Consider the following 15,308-nt stretch of genomic DNA (forward strand, 5'->3'; position numbering starts at 1 on the left):
CCCCTCAGTCACCTAGGCTCCGTCCCGATGGCAGGCTGAAACCCACTGTTTAGATTAAGCTGAAGAGGCAGGGTGTTGACTGGCTGGGATCTTGTGTCACCCAGCTCGGTCACTTTCCATGGTGGCTGCTGAACCACCGTCTTCTCCTCTCTGGACCTGAGATGCTTTACCTTCATCTTTGACGTGAAGGTGTTGAACCCAACAGCAGATGAGGCCTTTCGGCTTCTCAGAGCCACGGTGGCCGCCTCCTCCCATCTCAGCAGTGTGGTGGTGGGAGGGTGTGCGGGCTTCTCCAGCGTCAGGGTCACTTGGAGATCTTGTCGCATTGTTGGGATCTAGCTTCTCATGGGGATGAGCAGTAGGTGAACAGGTAAGACAGGAAAGGGGGACACTTTAAACACTCCCCACTCCTGCTTATACACACTAGTGGGTTCCATGCTTCGGGACTTCATAAACCAGTAAAAATTCCCCCTTCCCTCAAATGTGGGATATTTGTATAGAATTCCTGAGTCTGGGGACATTATCTTTTGGTTTAAAATTATCTTGCTTTTTGTACTTGCAAATTTCATTCCTCCCCACTTCTCCCTGGAGTGTCTCTTTAGTGCACACTGGGACGGTTTAGTTCATCTCCCAGCAGGCCAAAGAGGATTTCCCCGGCACAGACTGATAGCTGTACGTGTCTAAAAGTCAAAAGACTTTTGCTCAACAACCTGCCACCTGCTGCCATCTGGGCGGACGCTTTGAGTGAGGTCATTCTTCTAGATACCAAAGTCCTGCTTAAGAAAAGATGGGCTAGAGAAGGTTCAAGAGGAGCAGCTAGAAAAGAGAAGATCAGGATGAGCTCATTGCATAGCTGTCTTTGTCCATTTAGGACATGTTCTGGTAAAGCCCTGTCAGTGCCAGGGCAAACAGCCTCAGCTTTCTCGAGCAAAGGAGAAGGCACGAAGCCTCATTTCATGGCTCACTCACAGGATGAAATTTATCATTTCATCTTTGAGCCAAAAGTTGTTGCATACACTTTAAAAAAATGTTTTTCTCGTTTTGCCAACATCACTTTATTTTCCCCCTTAAGCAGGGCTTCCAGCCAGCTGTCCTGGTTTTCCAGCCATTGGTTTATGGTCATGATATCCCTGTATCTGCTGCTGCTGCTCGTAGTGAGTGCCATCAACTCCTCAGCTTTCCAGCACTTTTGGAATCGCGCAAAAAGATAATCTTTCTGGGCCTGGTGTGGGGACCACCTCCACCATGTGCCTTGTGACAACTTGTTCTGTGCCTTCGTGCCCCATGTCTAGCCAGGTTGATCCTGGGGGCCAGCTGGGGACCACAGGACAATTTTCATGTGCCATAAATGTATAGATCACCTTTGATGGGCTCCTAGCCACACTCCAGCCACGGGGACCACTGGTCCTTCACTGATAGGTTTTGGGGAGCCCTTCTGTCTACTCCTGCTGAACAGTCCTAGGGAGTTGGCTTTTCCATCAGGGCCAAAGGAAAAAGTCCTGCTGCATTTAAAAATAAAGTGTCCAAGCTGTCAGTGGTATGTTTACAATCGTTCCTGGCGGACGTTGGCCCTTTCTCTAATGCCTTCTGGAAGGCGGAAAATGTGTAGTGGGAACGATAAATCATTAGGCGGTTGCCTTGTTTTGACTTGAAACACTCAAGAGGAACAGTCATGTTTCTCATAAAAATCGGTGGGATCGGTTTTTGAATTCCATCCGCCTTTGTGAGTACAAAACATTTTCAGTTTTCTCAAATCAACAAACAGCGTTCTGCTACAGCTGTGACCCCCATTCCTGACCATGGATGAGAAAGGAAGGAGTCAGAGATCGGAACAGAAAATACAAACCCAACAGTGAGCAACTCAAGTCGTCTTTTTCTAAAAATTACCAACTGCTGATTATAGCTGCAGGCCCGCCTCCTGATCTTGTTCTCACGAAGCTGCCTTGATTGTGACCTGCCAGCCACAAGTGCCACGCTGTAGGCCCTCTGTCACCGCCGGCTTTCAAGACTGGCCTGTGCGTCAGATGTGCGTGGACTGAGTCTCCCTCAGAGGGGTCACCGGTCCTTGGGGCTCAGCCTGGGCTGCCCAGAGAGCCTCGGTTCCGCTTGCTGTATTCTTTGCCCCTCCTTCCTGTCCTCTTGCAGCCGTAATGGAGCCCTGTGTTATTTGGGAGGGGAAGGAGGAGAGGGAGGGAGAATGGGAGATTTCTGTAATGAAGGAGGAAGGTCATTTTTCTATAATTTGTGAAGTTGTGAAAAAGCCACTATTGTGGTTTTTACATTAACTATTGGGATATTTCAAAAATAATAAAGGTATTTTCCTAATAACCAGCTCACCTTTATGATTGCTTTCAGCCCAGCCTAAGTCCGCCATGATGCCCTTTGCTAAAAATCTTACCCTCTTTTTCCTTCCTTGTTTGAGGTGGCTGTTTGCTGGAAAGCATATATCAGGATATCTGGTAGGTGTCAGATTTCTAGTCATTGCTATCCCAGATATGAGCACCTACTCTGGGCCAGGCACTAGAGATAGGGAAGGACCAAGATCAAAAAAGTCCCTGTCCTCATTGAGCTGATAGTCTGGCAAGGTGGGTCATTCTCAGCACTGGGGTTGACATTATATGGCATTGTTATAAAGGATTTTTGGAAAATACTTGGCAAAATGTCTTAACGTGGCTTGGAAGTGTGGAAGTGACTCGTGTGGCCCTGCAATGTGCCTTCTGTTGTCTTTAATCCTCACAACAGATTAAAAAATTGTAGTCCCAGAGAGTTTAAATAGTTTGCCCAAGGTTATTTAGCTAGGAAGTAGCAGAGCTGGGGTTGGACTTGGCAGATAGGTTTCAGTGTTGGTCTCATAACCACCATGCTCTGCAGCCTCCGCACCCTCACCCCCCAGGTCCCAGAAAAGGCGATGTTCAACTGAAACCTGAAAGAGCCATCAGTGTTAGGCTAAGAGGTGGAGGAAGAGTATTTCAGGCAGTAGGAACAGCATATACTAAGACGTAGAGTTCTCAATGGAGAAGCTAAAAGCAGGAGGATCGTAGGAAGAGGCTGTGGTGAGAAACGGGGCTGGTGAGATGGGCAGGGGCCAGATCATAAAAGAGCTTACAAGTTGTGAGCTGGAGAAGCCATTAGAAGGTTCTAAGCAGAGCTTTTAAGTGAAAGATCAGATTTGGTTTTGAGAAAGTCACTCTGGCTGGTGGTTGGAAAATGGATTTAGGATTATTTTTAGGATTGAAAGAACTGACACTTAGTATTATAATAGTGCCCAGCACAGAGTAAAAAGCTGGTATGTTTAAGCTGCTATTAGTAGTAGTAGTAGTAGTATTTTCTTCATTATCATCACCACTATCATCATCATTATTTATTTTTAATGGCCCAGCAGAGGAGATGAATATGCAAAGAGACAGCAGGAATATCCAGGGAAATGGGAGGAAACCAAGACCACAGTGTGGTAGAAGCCAAAAGGAGGGCTTGATGAGTAGTGTCGAATACTGCTGCATAGTCAAGATTAGACCTGAGAAGTATCTATTGGATTTACTGAGTGGGGGATTGCTGGTGAACTTGGCAGGAGTTCAGTGTAGGGGACGGGGACAGAGTCCTGCCACACAAATGTGACATGTTGTGTAGGTTTCCAGGGATTCTCAGGCAATGTTTATTTAAACCTAGTACTTTGTGCCTAAGGTTACCCCACCACCACCCCAAAAAACAAAAAAGAGGCAATGTAGTATCTGATGTGACTATGAAACTGGCCCTGAGCTTGTGGGGATGTGAGGGTGAGTGAAGAATGGTCTTCCCCTCCAGGAGCTCCTAGAGTGGTGAGGGCAATTGGTGGGTACACTTTGATGTGGGGAAGGAAATCCCTGGAATCTAGAAGATTGGAGTGGGCAGGAAAGAAGACTAGAGCAGGACCACAGATGACTTTCATGGGTCCTGAGAATGTTTGCCTTCATGGGTCCCGAGAATGTTTGCCTTCATGGGTCCCTTCCTCAAAAACAAGCAAACAAAACCTTAACATTTTATATATATATTATATATACATAATTTTTTATAATATATATATTATATATATATATAATTTCTTTTTGTATCTTTCCGAAGTTAGAAGGGGGGAGGTAGTCAGACTCCCACATGCACCTGACCGGAATCCTACCTGGCATGCCCACCAGAGGGTGATGAATGGCCCCTCTGCGGCGTTGCTCCGTTGTGGCCAGAGCCATTCTAGCGCCTGAGGCAGAGGCCATAGAACCATCCTCAGTGCCCAGGCCAACTTTTGTTCCAATGGAGCCTTGGCTGCAGGAGCAGAAGGGAGAGATAGAGAAGAAGGAGAGGGGGAAAGGTGGAGAAGCAGATGGGCGCTTTTCCTGTGTGCCCTGGCCGGGAATCGAACCCGGGACTCCAGCACGCCAGGCCGATGCTCTACTGCTGAGCCAACCGGCCAGGGCCACATTATATTTTATGACTACATAGATAGAAAGATGAATATGTTGCTACCAAAATGTTCTCTTCCACTTAGAAGTTCATTTTCCCACCCTTTTGATTGTGAAAGAAATTAAGACATTTTCATAATGTGAGTCTTAGGCACTGTGCCTACAATGCCTAATGGATGAGTCAGCCCTAAACTTAGGATAATGGGGGATAGTATGAGATCTCTGGATACCTGGGAATGGAGAGATAGGAAGGAGACAAACCCAGTTCTGTTTAGCGTTGACTGTATATCAAGGTGGATCCCACAGGCCACCCAGCTCCAGGAAAAGGCACATTTGGGTATTAGGAGTCCAGAAGGCTCATGCTGCAGACACTTTTCATGGAGGAGGAAAAAGCATTGTCCTTGCTGACAAGCCCCCACTGGGCCAAGAGCTTCACCAGGCAGCTGATGGCAGAGACCAGATGGCCATTCAGTTGGAACCACCTCACATTGGAGCTCCAGCTGCCTTGGTCTTGTGTAAACAACCCCATCAGACTAAAGTCACTGCCAGGGAGGACAGCTTTGGGAAGGGTGGCAAGTGAATCTCCCACAGGTGAGGTACCTGTTTCTGGGAAATGCTAAGAATCCTAAGAGCTGTCACTTTCTGCCACAAAGGGAAGGGGTGGAAACTGTGGGCTTTTGGATAAGTGTCCGTGTGTATGTGAGAGAGACATGGAGTAGGGATGTGGTTCACTGTTGTTTCTTATTAATTCATTTCATTAAACACTGATTGCCTACTCACCACAAGTGGATGGGGAGTTTGTGATTTATAGAGCCCAATTCGGATATTTTTCTTTAGAACATGGCCCCATGCATCTGAGCCCATTCCTGCTGCTAAACCCAGGAGGTTTGTGTTGGCTTGGAATCAGCAGCACTCACCCTCCCTGTTGCCATGGTGATTCTTGGGTGGGGGGTGTAGGACTGGATTCAGTTCCTCACATAGACAAAATCCCAGGACCATGCCCCTCCCTATGTCCCCTCTACAGCCCCCACCCGTCTCCCTTCTTCCCTCATCTCCACCCTGCCCCACCTCCTGAGTTTTCCATCTCTTGGCCTTTGTTTGTTTTTGCTTTTGTCATTCTTTTTTCTCTGGATGGGTTTCTGTTTGTTTCCGAACTGTCTGGAGCTCTGCACCATGGAGACAGTGTCCCGGGCTGCCCCTTGCCCTGATCTGGTTAGAATAAGCCCCTCTCCTTTGCATGCCTCTCTAACCTGATGTTAGGAACATCCCAAACAACTCACGACATTCTGAGTCAAGATCATTTCTATCAACCACTCACTTCTGGCACTTTTGTCCACCTGGAAAGGGTTGTTAGAAAATTTCCGGTGTTCTACTGCAGTGTCCATATTGTGCAGCATTTATTTATTTATTTATTTGTTTATTTTAATTTTTCTGAGGTTGGAAACAGGGAGGCAGTCAGACAGACTCCCGCATGTGCCTGACCGGGATCCACCCGGCATGCCCACCAGGGGGCGATGCTCTGCCCATCTAGGGCGTTGCTCTGCCGCAAACAGCCATTCTAGTGCCTGAGGCAGAGGCCACAGAGCCATCCTTAGCGCCCGGGCCAACTTTGCTCCGGAGCCTTGGCTGCAGGAGAGGAAGAGAGAGACAGAGAGGAAGGAGAGGGGGAGGGGTGGAGAAGCAGATGGGCGCTTCTCCTGTGTGCTCTGGCCTGGAATCAAACCCGGGACTTCTGCATGCCAGGCTGCTGCTCTACCACTGAGCCAACCGGCCAGGGCTGGCATTTATTGAATACTACATTGTACTAACTAGTGGGCTAGGCTTTGCTTGGGGACATTTCCTGCATTAAAATTCGACTGCAAGTGGCTGAAGGGCAGTGACCAGGTTGTCTCTGTCTAACCAAATATCTAAGATATGGTAGATACTCAAGAAAAGTTTGTTGGGTGAATAAAAGTTTTTGAAAGGATGCAAAAACGTCCCTGCCTTAGTAGAAGGTAAGGATTGAACATCAGCAAAGGAATTGAATAGACTTGAGAAAATGCGTCAGCAAGGTGGTGTGGGTGGGTGAAGATTTCAGGAAGGTTGTAGGCGCCTGTTGCTTGATTCAGGGAGTCCCACTTGCTTTGAGTCACCAGAAGTACCTTTGGGAGTAGTGGAGTTGGGCAGGACCAAGCCTTTGTTTCACTGAACAGGCTCAGACTTGAAATGCAAATGATCCTGAGAGAGGTTAGGCTATTGATTTCATGCTTAGACACATGTGTCAATGACTGAGGATAGCCTTTCCTAAGAACAGGTTTTAGTAATGAGTTAGGAGGGGGGTGAGAGAGAAAGAAACTATTGGAGATTCAAGGCTGAGAGGAGCTTTCACCTTGCAAGGGGGCAGGGGGAGAACAGGAAGGCTGGGGCCACTGGAGTCAAACTCTCAATACTCGGACATGCAGAAGAAGCCCCCTTCCCAGGCTAAGGCTGTTAGCTCTGCCATGTCCCAAAACAGGGGGCATGTAGGATGCTGGAAGTGGGGCCATCAGAAGTCTCCTCTGAGGCCCACACTGTTAAGAGATCTGGGCTCAGTTCCAGTTACCTTTGTTGCCCTGTCACATGCAGACCCAGCAGATGAGCTCAGAGGCACACATGGCACTGAATGTGGGGCGGGGAGAGGCGGTCCTCCCCGCACCCCTGCTGCCTGCTCAGAGCACGGGTATCAGCCTGCTCTGATTAAGTTGACTTCTTCGAGACCTTACTTCCAGGAGCTGCTAGCAGCCAAATCCCCCTGATTGTCTGGGATGTTCCCGACATCAGAGAATAAACAGTCTCCCCTGTCCAGCCAGCTGTGACGAGCAGCATTCCTGTCGCCCCACCCAGCTGGGTGGGGCTGCAGCCCTGTGTCCACCTCCAGCAGAGGCCTGGGGGACACGGGGAGTGGGTGGAAGGGAGAGGAGTGGTCGTTGTCTGTCTGCAGACTGCAGAGGACATTCCTTCCCCTGAGTCCCCATTCTGCCCCAGTGCCAGGCCTCTCAGCTTCAAGCCGCTCCCGACACAAGCTCTGTAATAACGACTCTGTGACTTAAGAGGAGGCCCACACTAGGACACTGTCCCTGGGGGGCCAAGCCCCTTCACCCTGGCCCAGGGACTGTCTGGGGAACTGGAGATTCCTACAACACTCTAGCTAGAGCTGAAGGGATCGTACCCAAATGGCTCATTTCATAGACATGGGTGCCCCAGGTCAGCAGCAGAAGCAGGAACGGACCCCAGGCCTTCCACTACTGTCTGCTGCCTTGGGATGCTGTGGGTGTTGTGGCTAGAATGACGTTAGGGGCTCTGAGTGAGAGGGGTGGCCCATGTTTTCACAGAGGAGCAGAGGTGTTTTCATCCTACGCCTGTTTTGGAGATCAGGCTTGAGGCCGAGCCGTTTCCTGAGGAAGCAAGGCTTCTGGAAAAGCGCTGTTCACCAGCTCCTCCTAAATCATCCTGTCAGGAGTCGAGCTGGGGCCGCAGGACCTGAGTGGGGTTCTACACTGTGCAGAGACGAGCGCCCAGTCTGGGCTTGGCCAGGCCATGGGAGGTGGACAGGACGGCGAGCAGGGAGCTTGGGGAGGGGCAGTTCCCCCAGCACACACACCATCTGCTTCTCTGCCCTAGGACTCTGGCCTGGGACTGCGGGGGAGGCGGGAGAACAGCTTTTCTCAGCCAGTCTGCAGAAGGAATTCCCTCTAGGAGGCCCTCTGGCCACAGACAGCCAGGGTGGAGGAGGGGGGAAGACAGACAGTGTGGGAGCCCAGGGCAGCCCAGGGGGTCTCTGTGGACAGGTGTCTCTGTCCCAGCCTTTGTTGGGCCTCCAGCTTTGTCTCTGTGTATCAGTGTGGATTGTATGCGTAGGCGGCTGCATTTCTGATTAGAGCTGGGTTCCTCCGTGGGAAAGTGTGTACTTAGTGTTTGCCTGCATATGTTTGTATCCACAGCTGTGTAAGCTCAGGTATGTGGGTATCTTCAAGGGCAAGTGTGGGTCTCTATGTCTATACATGGATGAGTGGGGATACACCTGCCTGCCTGTGTCATGGGAGTATCCATGTGCTCTTTTAGCTCATTTTGGTATAAACATATACTTGTTTTTCTAGCTGTAGGTTTAGGCCTGTGTGTCTCGGACCGTGGGCATATAATCATCAATAATATTTTGTTGAGTCCCTGAAAGCATGTGTGCCTGTCTGTTTACGTTTGTGCAGAAGCATTCATCCACTCATTCATCAATTCATTCATAAAGTGACTTGCTAAACTGACTTGCTCATTTACTAACAGACATCTTTAAAGTGCTCACTCTGTGAGTGACCCCACACTGGGCCCACAGTGGAAATTTAGGGAGGTGCTCAGGGCAGCTCTAACATTTGCAAGATCCAGGACAAGAGTACAAATGAAGGCTTATATTCTTATGTCTAAATATTTAAGTGTTATTAAGTCAAAACAACAAACCGCTAAGGAAACTACTCAATCCTAATGACCCAAAAGGCTGAGTTTGATTTCTTTTTTTATATTGATTTTTTAGACAGGGAGGGAGGGAGGGAGGAAGAGGGAGAGAGAGACGGTGAGGGGAAGAGGGAGAAACACTGATTTGTTTTTCACTTATTTATGCATTCATTGCTTGATTCTTTTATGTGCCCTGACTGGGGATCAAACCCACAACCTTGGTGTGTACAGACGATGCTCTAACCAACTGAGGTACCAGGCCAGGGCTTGGGTTTGATTTTGAATTTTCAGCTCCTCCAAGTTCTGTGCTGGAACTCAGCAACACAGAGTGAGTGTGAGTGGCCCTAGCCTCTTTTTTCCCCTTTCTGGCTCTGCTCCGTATCTTGAGGGGCCTTGCATACATGTGTTACTCCTCACATGTGTCCACACTACATGCATGCACTCCACATACAGCTGCCTCTTGGTTATCCTTTAGGTCTAGGGGTATCCACATCATCGGCAAAATCTGCCCCAATGACTCCAAGTAGGAAGTAATGGAGTCGCATGTACCTGATTTGTAATTCCAGAGGAGGGCCTCGGCTCCTAGTGGGCCCATTCCCTTTGTCCCAGGGACTGTTCACTGTCTAGGGTGGAGAGTGGCCAGAGTAGAGCTAGAGTGTGGCCACCTAAAGGATGGGCCCAGGGGCAGGGCCTTTTTGCCTATTTCCTCAAGGCACTTGCAATCAGGAAAGGAACGTGCATCCTATAGAGCAAGCGTCCCCAAACCACAGCCCGCAGGCCACATGCGGCCCCCTGAGGCCATTTATCCGGCCCCCACTGCACTTCCGGAAGGGGCACCTCTTTCATTGGTGGTCAGTGAGAGGAGCATAGTTCCCATTGAAATACTGGTCAGTTTGTTGATTTAAATTTACTTGTTCATTTTAAATATTGTATTTGTTCCCGTTTTGTTTTTTTACTTTAAAATAAGATATGTGCAGTGTGCATAGGGATTTGTTCATAGTTTTTTTTTATAGTTCGGCCCTCCAACGGTCCGAGGGACGGTGAATGGGCCCCCTGTGTAAAAAGTTTGGGGACCCCTGCTGTAGAGAGATGTGAGCAATGCAGTACATGGCTGGAAGCGGCTGGTGTGTCTTGTGGCCTGTGTACCCATGTCTCCGTGTCTGCCCGTGTGAATGCCTGTCTGTGCCTATGTGCTTCTCTGTTCATCTTTGTCTGGCTTGTCTTCTAGACAGCAGAGTCCGCAGCTTTTCTCCCGCCCCTCCTTCGCCTGGGTTGATTTAGGACTAGAAGACAGCCTGAGCTGGCGGGAGGGGCCCTGAGCTGAGCCCGAGCAACTGTTCTGTGTTCCGCTCTGTGATCTGGCCTCAGTTTCCTCATTGGTAGAATGAAAGGGCTGAATTACCATGTCTTTAACTTCTAGGTTTTGCTTGGTTTACAGAAGGAGTCTGATTGATTTCGTGAGTTAATTACCTTCTAGAAGTCAAGTTGGGGAATGCCTAATTGTAGAATCCCAGGTCTGCCATATATGAGCTGTGTCTCCTTTAGTGTTACTTCATCTCCCTCAGGGCTGTGAGGATTAAATAAGGTCACGTGTGTAAAGTGTTGAGCATCATGCCAGGTTCGCAGATGTTCAATAAGTATTAGTTTCTGTCTTTAGCTAGGGTCTTTCCAACTTGCATACCTTACAAATTCTGAGTTCAACAGACATGCTGGCTAATTGAAGTCATTGGAACCACATGTTTAGGGTGTTCTGGCCTTGTGTTGGTTGTTGGGGGTGGAAAGTTAGGTGAGAAAATCTGACCCTTTTTTCTGTGTCTTTTAACTCAGATTTGGGTGTGAGCTCCGCTCCACTTTTGGATGGGACCCTTGGCTTTGCTCAGGCTCGTGTAAGGCATGTGGAACATGGGTTCAATGCCCTCCTCTGACCTGATTCTGCCCCAGAACCCCTCCCTGGAGCTGCAGAATGCTGAGCTAAGTAGGATCAGGCCGCAGAGCTAAGCTGGGTCAGGTAAGGCCTCAGGCTTCCCAACGTGCCTGAGCCTGCCTGACCAGCCCTAATAGTGAGCAGACCCAGCGAGCCAGAGGGCACCTGTCTCCCATGACTGATCCTCCTGGGAGGGCATTGCTCTGCTCTTCGCTAGATGGTCTTAGGATCCTGGAGCATCAGGGAGACTGAGGAGGCCTCTATGCCCCCTATGCCCTCAAGGCCTATGGAATGGCTGAGTGCCAGCAGGAACAACACAAAGAGTCAGTAAGGGGAGGTGACAGCACTTCTCAGTCAGGGCTCGTGGGGGTGACCATCTTGGGAATCCTCTGGAGTCTGTGCAAACTGGTGGCTCTTGGGCTCTCCTGAAATATCTCTGACCTGGAGGGACTGAGGGAGGGGTCTAGGGCCTAGCCAGGGTTGTCTAGTTGGGAAATGCTCTGAGTATGCGCTCGGAGGGGCTGGGGTCCTAAGCCAGACAGGAGAGGGTCAACCTTGGGGTCCTGCTGGCTCTCCCTCTGGCCCCTCCCCCACACACGTGGGTGACCAAGAATTGGTTTGATAATCTCCCAGCTCCAGGGATTACTGGGAAGGTAGGAGCAATTTAAACTGCAAAAGGCCCTTTCGAGGGTCACTGTGATCTCCCCCCACCATCTCTAGGCTGTTTTGTTTAGGGCCAGAACTGGGAATTTTCCTCTTGAAAAAAAAATTCAAAGCTAGGGTTGAGGCCAAAATAATGTGTTTAAGGAAATTTCTGCTTCATGCTGGCTAGGACAGGGAATGTCTGGTCAAAGAGCTGCTGACGGCCAGGGTCTCTGTAAGTAAACAGGCCGCCTCCGATGGCCTCCTTGAGCTCATTTCCCTCAGCACTGTGCAAGGAAGATGATGTCACCAAGCAGGGCCTCCTGGTCATGGAGTTTGTCAGTAAGCAGGACGGAGGCTCAGTGATTGCCGGCAGCCTGGGTGCCGCTGTCTAGTTATTGCAAACAGCTGCTTCCTACATGAGTGACTCTAACACCCTCCTACATATACTCATCTATGATGGGACTCCAGCCACATGCACGACCCATAGCTAAGAGTGTTGCTGGGGAAGCGTGGGATTAACTTTGAAGTTGCCAGCTCCCATGCAAGGCCTCTTCCTCAACCAGAGACCTAGCCTCCTCTGGCTTCCGGAGAGGGGAACCTAGGATGGGTTCCATTGCAAGGAATGGCCCTGGAGGCACAGGCCTATGTCCTGCCTCCATGCAGAGCAAGCAGTGGCAACCTGTACCACACACAGCCTGTCTCCTGGGGCCGGGCAGCCAGGGCCAGTGGGAGAGTTTCCATGAACAGAGTGTGTACGTCAGGGGAAGCTGGGAGGTGGGATGGGGGAAAAGCCACAAAGCCCTCTCTGTGCCTCCTGCACAAGCTCTTCCTGAGCACTGCAGTCACCAGGTGAGACTTTTATGGGGTTTGAAAACCCTGAGGCAGAGTTGTGAGGGAGTAGCCGCCAGGTTGGGCCAGCTCTGTAGTCTCCCTCCATCCACCCGGTGCCACCCCCTCTTCACCTCGTGGTTGGGCAATGGGAGCAGGGAGCTCTAAGTAGATAGGGGGGCCAGAAGCTTCTTGGTGGTGGGCCTTAGCCTTTCACTTCCTTGTGTTCCCCAGAATCCTGTGCTGACTCCACAGGCAGTTCATTCATTATACAGAATCACCTCACAGAGCAAGCAGACCACTCAGTGTGTGCCTGATCTACTCCAGGCTGCCCCAAAACCTCAGACTGACTCACTGACTTCCTCATGTGAAGCCTGACTGATCAATAGGCCAAACCACTAATTTAGTCTACTTACTCAAAAAAAAAGTAATTGGCCCTGGCTGGCTAGCACAATTGGTTGGAACATTGTCCCAATGTGCCAAGGTTGCGGGTTCAATCCCCTATTAGGGCACATACAAGAAGCAACCAATGAATGTATAAATGAGTGTAACAAGAAGTTGATGTTTCTCTCCCTCTCCCCCCCCCCTCCCTCTCTCAAATCAATAAGTAAATTAAAAAAAAAAAGTAATTGGCCTGACCAGGCGGTGGCACAGTGGATAGAGCGTCGGACTGGGATGCGGAGGATGCAGGTTTGAGACCCCAAGATCGCCAGCTTGAGCGCGGGCTCATCTGGTTTGAGCAAAGATCACCAGCTTGGACCCAAGGTCGCTGGCTTGAGCAAGGGGTTACTTGGTCTGCTGTAGCCCCCCAGTCAAGGCACATATGAGAAAGCAATCAATGAACAACTAAGGTGTCGCAATGAAAAACTAATGATTGAAACTTCTCATCTCTCTCTGTTCCTGTCTGTCTATCCCTCTCTCTGACTCTCTCTCTGTCTCTATATAAAAAAAAAAGTAATTGAACACCTTGTTTGTGCCAGGTTGTATGTTGGGTGCAGGGGATATAATAGTGAACATGACAGATAAGATCCCTTCTCTTAGGGAGCTGATAGTAAGCAAACAAAACAATGACAGGGTGCCTGCCCAGGTGGTGGCGCAGAGAAGACTCTGAGGGCTTTAAGGAAAAGTGTGATACACATTCAAGAAGAAATAGCCTGAATAGCCCTATATTCACTAAAAAAATTGAACTTATAGTTAACGATCTCCCTATAATGAAAACTCCAGGCCTGGAATGCCTGCTGAATTCTACCTAACATTTACAGAAGAAAGGGCTTATCTATCTACATATATGTGTTATTCCAGGTCAACTGTAGTTTTGTCCAATCCATGGTTGGGAATTCTCTAATGCACAGGACCAAGTTAAATTGCTGATTTCCCAATGCTTGGGTGGGGCTGAGGACAGTGCCCCTAATACCTGTGTTATTCAAGGATCAACCATATATGAAAATCAATTGTATATGAACAATGGATGTTTGGAAATTGGCATTACAAAAACAGTACAATTAACAATACTATCAATAATCTGAAATAATTAGCAATACATTTTTTTTTGTATTTTTCTGAAGCTGGAAACGGGGAGGCAGTCAGACAGACTCTCGCATGTGCCCAACTAGGATCCACCCGGCACGCCCACCAGGGGGCAATGCTCTGGCCATCCAGGGCGTCGCTCTGCTGCAACCAGAGCCATTCTAGCACCTGAGGCAGCGGCCACAGAGCCATCCTTAGCGCCCAGGCCAACTTTGCTCCAATGGAGCCTTGGCTGCGGGAGGGGAAGAGAGAGACAGAGAGGAAAGAGAGGGGGAGGGGTGGAGAAGCAGATGGATGCATCTCCTGTGTGCCCTGGCTGGGAATAGAACCCAGGACTTCTGCACGCCAGGCCGACGCTCTACCACTGAGCCAACCGGCCAGGGCCACTTTAAATTTTTTAAAATTGATTTTAGAGAGGAAAAGAGAGAGAGAGAGAGAGAGAGAGAGAGAGAGAGAGAGAGAGAGAAAGAGAGAAATGTCAGTTTGTTGTTTCACTTATTTATGCATTCATTGCTTGATTCTTGTATGTGCCCTGATTAAGGATCAGACCTTCAACCTTGGTGCATTAAGATGACGCTCTGACCAACTAAGCTACCCAGCCAGGGTGCCAATTGATTATTGACAAAAGTGCCAAGGCATCTGTGGAGAAAACATAAGCTTTTCACCACATGGCACTGGAGCAACTGGATATCTGTGTGGAAAAAAAATGGAACATCTGCCCTTATCTTATATCATACACACAAAAATTAATTCAAAATGAATCACAAACCTAAATGTAAGAGCAAAAACTATAAAACTTCTGGGAGAAAGTCTTTATATCCTTTAGTTGGACAAAGAGTTCTTAGATATGACCCAAAAAGTGCTAATAATAAAAGAAAAAGTTGATAAACTAGATTTCATTAAATTTAAAACTTTTGCTTTCTAAGATACCGTTAGGAAAGTAAGAAGACAGTTACCAGTGGAACTATTTACAAACATATATCCAACAAAGGAGTTGTATCTAGAATATATTTTTTAAAAACCTTTAAAAAAAGAATATATAAAGAACAAAATATATAAAATATAAAGAACTCAGAATATATAAAGAATAAAAGATTTGTATCAAGAATATATTTTAAAAATATAGCCCTGGCCGGTTGGCTCAGTGGTAGAGCGTCGGCCTGGCGTGCGGAAGTCCCGGGTTCGACTCCCAGCCAGGGCACACAGGAGAAGCACCCATCTGCTTCTCCACTCCTCCCCCTCTCCTTCCTCTCTGTCTCTTCCCCTCCTGCAGCCGAGGCTCCATTGGAGCAAAGATGGCCCGGGCGCTGGGGATGGCTCTGTGGCCTCTGCCTCAGGCTAGAGTAGCTCTGGTCGCAACAGAGTGACAACAGAGCGACTCCCCGGATGGGCAGAACATCACCCCCTGGTGGGTGGAGCATCGCCCCCTGGTGGGCGTGCCAGGTGGATCCCGGTCGGACGCATGCGGGAGTCTGTCTGACTGCCTCCCCGTTTCCAGC

At 49.0% G+C, this 15,308-nt stretch overlaps 1 protein-coding gene across 3 annotated transcripts in view; it reads left to right on the top strand.

Moving 5' to 3' along the window:
- Window positions 1–13,733, top strand: part of PARP16 (poly(ADP-ribose) polymerase family member 16) — a 38,625-nt gene extending 24,892 nt beyond the window's left edge. Inside the window, exon 6 of one of the 3 annotated variants that reach the window (XM_066273564.1) lies at window positions 1,073–13,731. In XM_066273564.1, coding sequence (XP_066129661.1) covers window positions 1,073–1,211 — 139 coding nt within the window. In that variant the 3' untranslated portion in view covers window positions 1,212–13,731. Of the gene's footprint in view, window positions 1–1,072 lie in introns of all 3 variants that reach the window. The other 2 variants (XM_066273565.1, XM_066273566.1) reach the window with 2 other exon arrangements.
- The last annotated feature ends 1,575 nt before the right edge of the window (window positions 13,734–15,308 follow it).

This window comes from Saccopteryx bilineata, chromosome 4 (assembly GCF_036850765.1).
Source record: "Saccopteryx bilineata isolate mSacBil1 chromosome 4, mSacBil1_pri_phased_curated, whole genome shotgun sequence".
NCBI lineage: Eukaryota > Metazoa > Chordata > Mammalia > Chiroptera > Emballonuridae > Saccopteryx > Saccopteryx bilineata.